This window comes from Ambystoma mexicanum, chromosome 4p (genome assembly GCF_040938575.1).
Source record: "Ambystoma mexicanum isolate Mex_15411 chromosome 4p, UKY_AmexF1_1, whole genome shotgun sequence".
NCBI lineage: Eukaryota > Metazoa > Chordata > Amphibia > Caudata > Ambystomatidae > Ambystoma > Ambystoma mexicanum.
Genome location: NC_090927.1, coordinates 187,656,322 through 187,669,471, shown reverse-complemented (window position 1 = coordinate 187,669,471; position 13,150 = coordinate 187,656,322). Strand labels below are relative to the sequence as shown.

General features: G+C 47.0%; 1 protein-coding gene across 3 annotated transcripts in view; it reads left to right on the top strand.

Annotated features, from left to right (window-relative positions):
• Nucleotides 1–13,150, top strand: part of CENPO (centromere protein O) — a 148,779-nt gene that overhangs the window by 44,169 nt on the left and 91,460 nt on the right. For 2 of the 3 annotated variants that reach the window (XM_069605675.1, XM_069605676.1), the window contains exons 2-3: nucleotides 9,886–9,944; nucleotides 11,744–11,913. In XM_069605675.1, the coding sequence (XP_069461776.1) occupies nucleotides 9,914–9,944; nucleotides 11,744–11,913 (201 nt within the window). In that variant the 5' untranslated portion in view covers nucleotides 9,886–9,913. The remainder of the gene's footprint in view (nucleotides 1–9,885; nucleotides 9,945–11,743; nucleotides 11,914–13,150) is intronic. The other variant, XM_069605677.1, reaches the window with a different exon arrangement.

The following is a 13,150-nucleotide window of genomic DNA, read 5'->3' as shown; positions in this document are numbered from 1 at the left end:
TGGAGAGATCAAGAGGAATCGGGACAAGAGCCCACCGGCTCCCGCCACCCAGGCTTACATCTTCCAACTGCCTGGGCTGGAACCTCTTCATACACAAACATTGCACACTCACCATTCCAAGCTCACCACATGCATTCCAACAGTACCTAAGTCCATGCACACCTCATGCAATCAGGAGGAAGACCAACCCTAACACCCCATAAACTCCTTATAAAGTATAAATTCATGGGACTACAAGAGGGGGTGAGGCTTGTCATTGAGCCATGGGAAGAGCCTGCCGAGCGCTCCTGAGGCTGATCCTTTATTCTATCTTTTGTGCCCGTTCTCCAGAGGGTTTCAACCCATATCCAGTCATAAGGATGTCTCATGAACACCTGTATACACTTTGACGCGGATTGGAAGCCTCAGTCGCCTGACATTCAGCGAAGACTGGGTGCTGAGAAATGGCAAGATGGCGACTGGAACCATACAGGGGCACCTCCATTCACAGTGACGACGCGTGGTAGAGGAGGAGCTCAGCACTGGAGTCTGGGGCGCAGTGAGATGGCCAGAGTATCCATACGGCCGCCGGACTTGACCCTATTATAACACTGTGGAACCTTGATGCATGGTTGTGGCTGCCAGGATAGGCTCCGAGGGTGAGCGCAACTAAGAACTGGGAGGACCGGGCGCAGAAGAAGGTGGCTTGGGAAGGCACTGCAGCTGTGGCGGCTCGCGTGCGGATGGACCCGCGTCCAATGAGAAGCAGGGTCGCTACTGAACTTGGACGCGTATACCCTGTGGGTGGCCTGACGAGTGCACCGTGATACGTTGGAAAGAGTCTGTAGGTGGAGCACCCACTGCAAACGGATCACAACACGGAGAGTGGGCTTTTGGCTGCCCCCAGTGGCCACGCCGCTGGACTGTGGAATTAGATAGGGTGAGCTTCCCCCCTGCCCTGCCTCACCGGCCGCTGCAATGTGAGTGCCTGGAGCGGTATAGTTTGTAAGAGCAGAGGCTGCACCGGGTGGTGGCCTCTGCCATTGACTGACTCTGAGCGAAAGCAGGTCCCTGTGAAGTGGGTTTTGGGGGTCTGCAGGGTGCCTGAGTAACAGTGTAGCCACCTATCATTGCCTGCTAAGGTGAGCAGAAGATCTGGGCCAGGTAAGGTGTCTTGTGACCCCCACTACGCACAGAATAGGCCCAGCACAGGGGCGTGGGCAGTACCTGACCTGGCGGGCTGAGGTTGGGGAACAGCTGCCGGAGGAGGTGTTCATGGGCCTCTCTGCACAGGGTCCGAGAGGAGGACGCGGGCCCCACTGGAGGAGTGACCTGGGGTCCACAGAGCACGCATGGACTTGGGGCGCAATATAGGTTCCCTACTCTGGAACAGCGGTAGGAGACTTTTGCCTCCCTTACAGGGAAACATAGTGGAAGTACTGGACCCTCCGACTGCAGGAAGGACTGCAACACTGCCATGTATTCTTGATGGGCGATATTGCACATTGCTATAATCCATAAAAGCGCAACCTATCTGCACTCGCATCGAAGTCAGAGGTACAGAGGACACAAGGGCACTCTGCACGGGCTGCATTCCACTATGGCCGCCTCACACTTGGGTGGTCTTCCACCATCCTAGATCATCGAAAGATAAGATCCCAGCCCTGAAAAACATCCAGGTATCTTTCTGGGTGAGGCGCAAGGCCTGCCGCTCTTATTCTATACAGCAGGGACGCTGGGGAAAGTCTGGATACCTCCGAAAACAGCCAAGGTAAAGGCCTACCAAACGACTCTGGACAAGTACGCCAAGAGCTGGCGGCAAACACCGGCGGGGGACATGGTGTCAGCGCAAGAGAACGAGGGGGATGCCATGGAGATGCATAAGCAGGTGATGAAAGCTATTGCAGACTTAAAAGCCACACTGGGAAAACAAATCAAAGCTATCAAGATAGACGTTGGTCTGTTGCGCCAAGACATTCGGAACCTGGTTGCGCGGACTGCAGACTTGTAAACCCAAGCGAAAGAAAACACAGAGGAGCTTCGGACAGCGACAAACAATATTCATATTCTACAGCAAAACGTCTGCTTACTGGAAAACAGGGCGGAGGATGCAGAAGGGAGGGCCCGCAGAAACAATGTACGGATTGTTCGCCTCCATGAGGGTTAGGAGGACAACGACCCCACCACATCCGTAGAAAATCTGTTCCTTCAAGAAATTGGACCAGGGACCACACACAAGGCTTTACTATTGAACGAGCGTACAGAGCCCTGACCAAACGGCTGCCACCAGGAGCCCCACCCAGACCTAGAATCGCTAAGGTCCTGAACTATATAAAGACAGGGGAAAACCCTTTCCTATTCCAGACAAGGCGGTGTGCTACGGCGAGCCTCCGCGGACCTCACAGTGTACCCTGATTACACCTTCCAGGTGCAGAAGAACCGTGCACAATTTATAGTGACCAGGGCGAGATTAAGTTTATGTTGATTTACCCGGTTTGGCTAAAGATCCTGTATAAGAACCGTGCACTGTTCTTTGACTTCCCGGAACACGCACAGGAATAGATGGACAGAGAGCGCATATATCCCGCCGCAGGAAAAAATGATGTTCTAGACGAGCACCAAGGAATCCTTGAATTGGCGGAGAGCAATGGATGACGCAGCACCTACGCCTGTCATACCCATGTGGTTCTACCTATACATGGGCTTCTCCTTTGTAATGCTTCAGCCCCATACCTGACTAGGGGATTCTCCCTGTGTTGGGTCAGTCGTCCTTGGAGGAAGACCATGCCAATAACAGTTGATGACATGCCCTCGGGGCTTCTTCTTGTCTCTCCTCCCCACTCCGTTGTTGTTTATTTTTTCTATTTTTTTGGGGCGCTTGTTTTTTGCACCCGCCGCGCATAAGCCTCCGGTGTACGTGCCAGAGGTGGCTGCGAGAAGCGGTTACGCCTGAGCATGAGTAAAAATGCTGGGGCGGGGTTTCTAGTTATGGAAGTTGGGAAAGTTAACCTGTTGTGTTTTTTGCCAGTACAAAAGCCCAGAAAGAATCTCCGTGCAGTTACTGTGTTGCAGTTGCCGTTGAGGTGGACATGAGATGCTTCATTGGTTTTGGGGAGGGGCCTTGCCTACTACACATCTATGCACATGGCTAGCACCATCAACATACTTACCTGGAACGACCGGGGCTTGAACAACTATGTTAAAAGGAACAGGGTCTACTCCTACCTGAGAAGTAAAATTGATGTGGCCTTGCTGCATTAGACAAACCTGACAGCCGAAAAACAAGTTTTGTTGTTCAGTAAATGGAGTGGGCGGGTGTTTGGTTCTCCATACTGCGCATATGCTAGGGGAGTCTTGATTTGGATAGCCCTCACGTTACCATTCAGGGTCACACAGGTCAAGACTGACAACGAAGGTAGAATGGTGCTAGTACAGGGGCTCTTATAACACATTGATATATGCTTGATAAACGCATATGCTCCCAATCACAACACAACAGGGTTCATCCAGACACTATACCCTAGGCTCAGCTCTTACAGGAACAGCAGCATTATATGGGGAGGCAATTCTAATTGTACTCTGAATCCATCGCTGGATAGATCTGACATCAGATTTCACAGGCCTACCCCCAACTGCTAGGTCTCTGCAGATGCTCCTGACATCATTCGACCTGCTAGACATATGAAGGACACTTCTCCCACTTCTCTGCACCACATGCAGGTCACACCCAGTTAGACTACTTATTCGTGGGGCAGGAAACTGCAGAGTTTTATCAGATCATGCACCCCTCCGACTGTTTTGGCAGTATGTGCCCCGCAGACTCTCAATACCCACTTAGAGGCTTAGGAGCAAATCTCTGCGCGACATCCCCTTTCGAGAGACCATTGAGCAAAGCATTGACGAGTATGCTACGCTTAACACGGGTAGCGTCCCCAGTGCAGGAACCTTATGGGAAGCTCTTAAGGTTGTCATCAGGGGTACCACCATCGCTAAATCTGGTAGCATTCAGTCTTTGATACGCCAGGAACTAGCCTCCACAGAGGAACGGTTGCAGGCACTGGAACAGTCCCATATGGGCCATAATGAGGGAGAAGTAGAAGCAGTAGCATTACGGAAGAAGTGCCTGGAATGTTGGGATAGAATGGGTAAATACAATTACTCTAAACATGTTGAGAGACAACACAGAGAGGGAGATAAGCCTGGTAGATTGCTAGCCTGGTTATATGAAAGGGAGAAAAACCGCAGTCCCATCCATTCAATATACATGCAGAATGTCAAGTTATGTCATACCCAAGCGTGAATTAATGTGGCCTTTAAAGAATGTTATCATACCTTGTACCAGGAGGGACCCCAGGTACAACAAGCGCATATACAAGAAGTGATCGATGAGATAAACCTCCCTAGTTTAAGCCAGGACGTGATAGACAGTTTAGAAGCACCCATCACACTAGATGAAATACGGTGCACGATTAGATCATTGCCTAGAGGAAAGTCCCCAGGTTCAGACAGCCTGCCCAGCTCCTGAATTTATTCAATGCTTCCTATGAGGCAGGAGTCCTCCCTCTTAGCTTAAGGGAATCAACCTGCTAGAGCCCCATAAACCACTGGCGGAATGCAGTTTATACAGCACCCTATCCATGCTCAACCAAGATAATAAGATATTGACGTCTACACTAACAAATCGACTGAAGAGGGTTATCCACACGATCATACATTCCGACCAGACTGGCTTTGTGCCGGGTAGAAATCTGGCTTGGGAATTTACGGCGGTTGCACCACGTTCTAGATAGTACCGCATCCTGGGAGACCCCCTGCGCAATAGCACCACTTGGCGATGTGCAGGCGTTTGATTCTGTGAGATGGGATTGGTTTTATGCAACGTTACAAGGGTTTGGCTTTGGACAGACATATATAAGTTGGGTACGACTGATTTACACTCAACCGGTTGCTAGGGTGAGGACAGACGAGCACATTTCAGATTTGTGGGAGTTGGAAAAAGTACGAGGCCGGGCTCCCTGATGTCCCCATTGCTTCACATCTTGGCCATGGAACAGATAGTGCAGTATGTAAGGACAGAATATCTCTCAGCGGGCATAGTCATAGACTGGGTAAACCATCTGATCTTAATGTATGCTGATGATACATTACTGTACATCAAAAACCGGTAGGAGAACTTGGAACTGATTAGTGAGGCCTTATCACTGTTTGCGGGTTTATCAGGGATCTTGATTAGCACAGACAAGTCCTCCTTGTTCCCGAACACATGTTTAGCTAAAAATAGGCAAAACACGCTCCCAGTCGTACCACTGCAGTGGTCAGTTGATACGTTCAGATACCTGGGAGTCAACATATAGCACAACCCTAAGTCTGAGCATATCAACAACACCTTGAACACAGGTATTAAAAACTCTACGAGGTTCTGGAATAAATTAGCCCTCTCAGTGATGGGTAGGGCAGCTCTGATAGAAATGGTGGTCTTGCCCAGGCTACTGCATTGCTTCGTGAACGTCCCGTACTATGTTCCCAAATCCTTCTTTAAGACGCTTGACTCAATGTTAGGGGCAGGATAGCACTGACCTCCTTCCGCAGTCCTTACGAGGAGGGTAGAATTAGGGTCCTACACTTCGAGTTATACTACATAGCGGGACAGGTTCAATTCGTAGTAGATTGGTTGGCAGATGACTCCTCACCAGACACGCAGATGCTTCTGCGTACCGAACCGCACTTTTACCTTAAGGAGCTGCTATGGAATTAGAGATCACGGGCTTACCATAGGTCACACTTGATATCGTTGGGAGTGCAATTATGGGACAGAGCACCTAAGCATATAGGACTCACTGACCCGATCTCGGTACAGATTCCCTTGGTTTCGGTGGTTTGGTCTTCCACACAAGCGAGATTGGGGATACAAGACAATTGGGAATCCAGCAGTATTGCCATGTTAGGCGATCTACTGCGCGACACATCCCTCGTGCCCTTTAGCGAGTTAGTCGAACATACAGGTCTGCATTGCAGACAATACTTGTTACACTGCACTATCATAAGGGGGATCACACACAGGTGGCCCACATTTAACGACCTGATAGAAAAACACTCCATTGTAGACATTCTATATGATATCTCAGAGAGAGGATACACCATATCTAGGATATAGGACTTACTTTTGACAGGAGGACCCCCCACTAATCTAGTGGTAGGACGCGAATGGGAGGAAGACCTTGGTGCCCCCTTTTCAAATACAAACTGGCGGGATATCGTAGGATACCACAAGAAGGTGTCCCAGAACGCCAGATTGCAATTGATTCAACTGTTCGTAACACATAGGGCATACATGACCCCCTTGAGAATTTCCCTGGCGCGGTCACACAACACCGCCTAGGTGCAACTCTGAAGAGGCGGGCATGCTACATATGTTCTGGGCATGCCCACGTAGCGCACGTTATGGCAGTAGCCGCCAGCATGCATAGGTGAGGGTTGGAGTTGGATGTACTGTCCCCGGGGGCATGCTTGCTGGGTCGATTCTCTCGTCCCAAACGAGCAAAGCACATACATAAGATGAAAGATTTGGTGTACATCCTAGCCAAACGCAGAATTGCCATGGCATGGAAAGCCCTAGGAGCCCTAATATAGAGGATTGGTGGCGGATCTGAAGAAGTGGGCGCAGGCTGAGTCGGAGGCTTGGAGAGGGGGGCACATTTCGACCTCTCGGCTCCTGGGGTGGGAGTTGTAGCATGGGGCACCCTGATACAAAGTTTGTATGCTCCAGCTGTTATGGAAGCATTGGGAGAAGAAACACCATCGTAGACACCATGTTCATTATTGATACTGAGGGCAACCTGCGCGGAGTGGAACGGAGTAAATATAGGTTAAGGGCTGGTACTGAAGGCAATTGGGGGGGTGAACCAGGGTGAGGAGAACGGAACAGTTGGGGTCGTAGTTTTTGGATAGAACATACTTGACTGTTGAATGCATAAGAATGTATTACTAAAGGATTACTGTACGTTTATGCTAAAACGGTTAAAAATGTTTTAACAAAATTTAAAAACCTCATGGGCTCATAGGACTACAAATAGATTGTCCAGTGGTGTTGCAATCAATCTCCTTTTTACCAATACCAAAAACTACAAATATGTCGCTAAATCAGCCTAAAAAAGCAGGAGCGATATTTCAATGCAGTTGTTTCTCCAGTTGCCGTAGTCACATGGCAGACATCAGTTGCATTGGCTGCCGAGATTGAAACTGGACTGTGCTCACACAGATGGACAGTGGCCTGGGGGCGCCCAGGTTACCCATACTGATCTGGGATCCCCCTGATCATGAGGGCCACATTACCATGTTCACACAGTGGGACCGACATCAAACAGTGTTAGCCTGCAGGCCCGAAATAAGATACAAAGACAGAAGTGCCATTCATGGAGTCTGCCGCAATTCTAACACCTGCGGCTGAGGCTCCTTTTATTGGGATCCAGTCATTTATTTTATTTTAGTATTTATAATGCGCCGGTAGCTCGCGAGCCTTGGGGCGCAGATACAAGGACACAAGAGACAGAAAGACAACGACTAAACAAGAGGACGGGACGACCATATAAATTTACTCTGAGCTAGGCCATGACGGGGGCTGTCGTTTTATTAAAAATATGGGTTTTCACCTGTTTACGGAAGCGGACGTAGTTGGTTTCCAATCATATGTGGTCTGGGAGATTGTTCCAAAGAGAGGCTGCGATGGTCGGGAAGGATCTGCCTAGGCCGCTTTTGAGTTTGTGTGGGGCCACTGAGATTTTACCAAGGTGGTAAACCAACGTTAGGTAAGCAGGGGCTTTACCATGAATACATCTGTGCACGATGGTTAAGGTCTTGAAGTGTACCCTGTCTTTGATTTTTAACCAGTGAAGCTCCCTTCTGGAATTGCTGATGTGCTCTGATCTAGTTTTGAGCTTAACGATTCTAACCGCATTGTTTTGGACAACTTGGTAACCTTGCAGACACTGCTTGGAGGCACCCAGGACTAGAGCGTTGCCATAGTCAAGTCGCGACATGATAGTCGCTCTTGCTATGGTTGACCAGTTGACCTCTGATATGAAGGGTCTAATAGCTTTTATTAGTCTGAGGTGGTAGGCACAGTTTTTTTTATATATTGTTCTTGGGCATCCGCCCCAAGTGATGCTTCTAGCATCATACCAGGGGTTTTAACCTTACACAGGACCGGTAAGGGTGTGTCTTTAATCTGGAAGGACTTATAGGAGGAAGATAGTTTTGCTCTGGCTGAAGATGAGCCAAATATCATAAGCTCTGTTTTTTCCACTGAGGCACATCCAATTGGAGTCCATCCATTGCTCCACGTTGTTATAGATCATGGTAAGTTGCTCACTATCTTTCTGATAGTTGCCACTTAACTCAAACCCCAGCTGTGTGTCGTCAGCGTAGTTTGTAAAATAGGTGTTGATATGATCGAGGACAAGGCATAGGTACCTCAGGTAGAGGTTGAATAGCAGTGGTGACATGCTGGCCCCTTGCGGGACTCCACAGAGGATTTCCTTTTCCAAGGAAAACTTGTCCCCCCAATGGACCCTAGATATCCTGTCTTTTAAGAAAGACATTATCCAGCCGATGGCTTCATCAGAGCAGTTGGTGGTCTATTTTAGTGCCTTCTGGAGAAGGTTAGGGTCGAGGAGGTCAAACGCGGCGCTGAGGTCAAGGAGAATGAGGAGACCTGTCCTACCCTTGTCGATAATGCTAAGCATTTTGGTCTGTAGGTCTAGCATGGCCGGCTCAGTGCTGTGGGCAGGGCGGAAGCCCGACTGTTGTGTGTGTGTAGGGAGTTCAAAGCCTCCACATGAGCCTGGAGCTGCATGGTGGCGATCTTATCCATGATTTTAAGGACAGAATTGCAGTTAGTTATAGGTCTAAGGTTATTAGGATCTCGTTGGTCGAGATTGGGTTTCTTAACCAGTGGCGTTACTGAGTCGTGACACATCCTTAAAGGGGACAATGCCACAGATGGTACCTGTGAGCTGTGGTCATTCCTGTTGGTCAGCACTATGTCCTGGAGACAACCATGTGTAATTTTAAATGTATTTAGCATACAGCTGATCTTGTTGAGAATATCTTCGGCATTTGCTTTTTTTTAGGTTGAATTAACCACATACTTGTAGTTTTTTTAGTATTGGTAAAGGGAGTTTGTTTGGAACACCATTGGACAACCTATGTGTAGTCCATGAGGTTATAGTTTACAAGGTGTTTATATCCATTCAAAGATGGCGCCGTATCTATTGAGGGACTGCTTATTTTGATGATTACACAATCGGAATGAGAAATCCCGTGCAACCAAGCTAACTTAAAGAGTATGCCTAACTTGTTTGAATGTATTTCACCTGACGAACTCTCTGTGAAAAGATGGAACGCGTGGTGTGGAGGATGGCTCCTTGATCAAGTCCATATTTTAACATTTGATACTTAGAATGCCTGTGAAAACTTGAATAAATTGCTAGTTTTTGCACATTGTAGATAGAGTGCTTTGGGTGGTCCCTCTGCTTACCTAGAGGTGCGTTGCGTTCCAGTGATTTGAACGGCACTAGAGGATAACACTGTTGTTTTTGTTATTTTTGGCGGTTTTGTTCTCATGCCACTCCAGGAGTCACCAGCTCAATAGAGGCAACGCCCTGCAGTTTGGATAATGCTGTGTGATCTATATTATGTTTACACCGTTGCTGAGATCTGTTCAGCCTGCAGCTCAAATGTTTGAGTCCCAACAGACCTGACTTATTCAAAGTATTAACCTCGTAAATTGGAAGGACCTATTTTAAAATATCGAAATGGTTGCATTTTAGCGTTTGGTATTTACAGTGTTCAAATCTTCTAAAAACTGTGGTACAAAAAACACATTATTTCTTCTTTTTTTTAATTAAGAATCCGTTCAAGAGCCTTTTAGGTGAAAATGGAGCGTGCAGCATCTCAGCTAAGCAATGGTAAGTTGGTGCACATTGCAAAACATGCAGTGCATTCTGGGGAGCTTCCGTGCATTGTCTCTCTTTTTGAACCATCAAAAGCCTATCAGCATCTATCATGAGTTTCGAATTTACATCTCTCTCTGTTGGTCTGGGTCTTGCGAATAGGAGAAGAAATAGGACAGATAGCATGTTCTGAACAGCTTGCATTGTACATTGCATTCCCCTATATGCATGATTCCTTGTTTGACCTGCAGAACATTTCTTAAAATTCTTTCCAGCCTCTATTAGATAGAATATATTTTTTCTCTGGAACTTTCTAGACACCAAATTATTAGTCCCAAAATATCCATATCTATCCTGTTATAATAATCAGTTCTTAAGTAGAGCTAATCAGTAAATTAGAGTAACTTGCCGATTACTCTTATTGGGACGTTTTAAAGATATGTTCTCGACTCGAAATGTGAGCGCAACACCAATTCTGCCTTTTGCTTCATGTCCACAATGTGAAAATGAATGTTCTTCTAAAAATTGGTTCACAAGTTCTTCGCTATCTTGAGTCCAGTCTCTAAGGCATGGTTCATTGATTTGAATAAGCGTTGTTGCACTTACTATGGGTTGTCTGGCACCATAAGTCTCTGTATCTACCATGGAGCTGGCTGTAGGGCATCGTGGACGAAAGAGTCTAGTCTGGGGTTTCGTTGTAGCAGCTCTCATGGTATCATGGTCAGCGTTTCTTCTTCCCTTATCGTGCTCTCTATCTATATCTCCTCTCCCTAGTCTATGACGGTTACTGCAGAGCTCTTGATTAGTTTGGCAGCAGCCCGTGTTGGCCATTTTGAATAGCATTTTCTTTTTTAAGGGTACTGAAACGTGGACTGGGACTGGAGGGAAGAGCTCAGAGAAATCCCTGTCCCCCATTTTCCTCCTCTAGGGAGCTCCTTGCACAGTGGATGGCCATCCCTGGTCAGCAGAAGAGTTCCTCAATGCCCAAAATGATTGTCATCCAAGGTAACATTGTCACATCTACCACCCAAATTGTAATCCGGTTACATCTGTCACATTAGAATTACATCACAGACGTCTAATTGATATATTGAATCTGACATACATACCCTACTTTGACAAAATTATCTAACCATGTCTGAAACCCTCAACTGAGAATAAACTGTCAAATATCTTGTCCTTGTGATTGTAACCCACTCAAGAGAACCTCAGCCCTGTTTTGGCTTTATGTGCCTACCAGAAAAGAGTGTGTATTTGCACACTAGGCTCATCCAACTCAGCATGGAATGCTATGCAAATCTACCCGAGCAAGAGAACCAACAGGAATCCCTGGCAACTATTTCTGCCTTCTGGGGTTGGCTGCATCAGTCAGGAGCAGTGAAGTGTATCATTCGTTTTCTATAACACGGTCATCCTATTTGAGGCATTTTAAGTACTCTGCCAATGGAATTCCTCGTCGGTAGGTTTTCCCTTTACGTATGAAATGCAGATGTTTTCAGAAATGATCTTTGTTCTGTCATCTTTGTACAAAACGTCCTAATCTTCTTTGATTAATAATAGCAACATTCTTTTGTCTGCTGCAAAGGATCTTGGCATCCAATTTAGTCACTGCCCTTTGCCCAGGAGTTGCCTGGGCCAATGGCACTATTCCAGTTTAAGGGGTGCATTGCCTTCCACATACAGCTTCCTCCTTTGATCCTAAGTCACTTAAATTGATTCCATAACACTGCTGTGCCAAAATGAAGCCCCTGCCTTCACTTGTAACAGGAGCACATGCATCATTCTTCCTTATTTTGTTATTCATTCATGGACAGGGGTGGTAGCTCATCTGGAGCATTTGGAGGACATGGCCAAGAAACGTGCCTTGAAACAGGAGGAAAAGAAGGACGAGGAGCTCACTCTGGCAGAAATGAGAGAGACCATCCAGAAGCTTAAAAATCAAAGGGATGAGCTCCAGGCCAAAGTGAAATTGCGCGATGTTGGGGTAAGGTTATCTTCTTTTCTTCTTTTTTTGTTTCAATTTCTTACTTTCTTTAGTCACTTAAGGAACAAATCCCATTTTTGAGGTTCTACCCAATACACAACAATTTTATTTTGTTGCTTCTTTCCTATATTTCATATCATCAGGATGTGTGAGCAAAACCTGTCTGTCATTGTCAATATTCATATCTTGTTTTACATATTTTAACTATGCTAACACTGTGGAACAACTCCTTGCAGTGTTGCACTGCTGAATTAGCTGTTGCTGCATAGAAGTGGCTACCTACATCTGTGGTAACTGAGCGGACTTGACCAGGATGTGGGCGGACACTTCCTGGGCATTGTAGGGGTTATTTACACCTACAGGAACAGTTCTGCCAAGCTCTGCAGGAAGGTGGGCAGTCTGGTTAATCCAAACTATGAAAGATGCTCCAAATGAGGCGTGCTCAAATGAATGGCTACTTTTCTGATTATGAAATTGAACACCTCGACCCTGGCGTTAACTCGGAGTCCTGACCTGGAATTCAAGGCGATTTTCATGCAATGACAATTTGAGCCTGCTCACGGTCATGCAGCTCCTTGCATTGGCTGCTGGTATGAATTGGACTTCCTAGGACTCGGACCCCTCTCAGTCTGACTCATTATTATACAGTGATGGTCAGAAATCTTTCTTTAAGGGGGTGGTCAGTGCACCTTTTAAAATGGGCCTTGGTTCGATTCCTCTGTTAAAAGTTTGTGCTTAATGTGTATGTTCCCGGCAACTGTCTCCTCATGTCCAATCTCCACCTTTTGGGATGATTTTGGTGATGGTAGAAGAGTTTGTCATGCTGGAACATTGTTAGGAAGAGTTTGGCTTCTTCACCGTTAAGTCCACCTGTCAAACTGGTCCCAGATCATGGTCCAATTTGCTCTGTGTTAGTGTGCTGATGGGTGTGGAGTGTGACTGTTTTATGGCCCACGTCCTGTTGAACTTATAAGAAGGCTTTAATGACATTGATCAGGTAAGCTTGTTGTCCCACATTCGTACAGTAGTCAACACGGGGAATAATGTTGACTTTTAACAGTGCCTCGTTTGGCGAAGTCACAGGATCAGCTGGGCATCCTGTCCGCTGTCTTTGCAAGAAGGGCTGACAGGACTCTGATACGTACCCCAATTTTACCAGCTAACCATTTTGACGATCATCCGGCACAAGGCAAATAATCACTGCACAAGATTGGTGGAGCCCTTGCAAAATAACCCT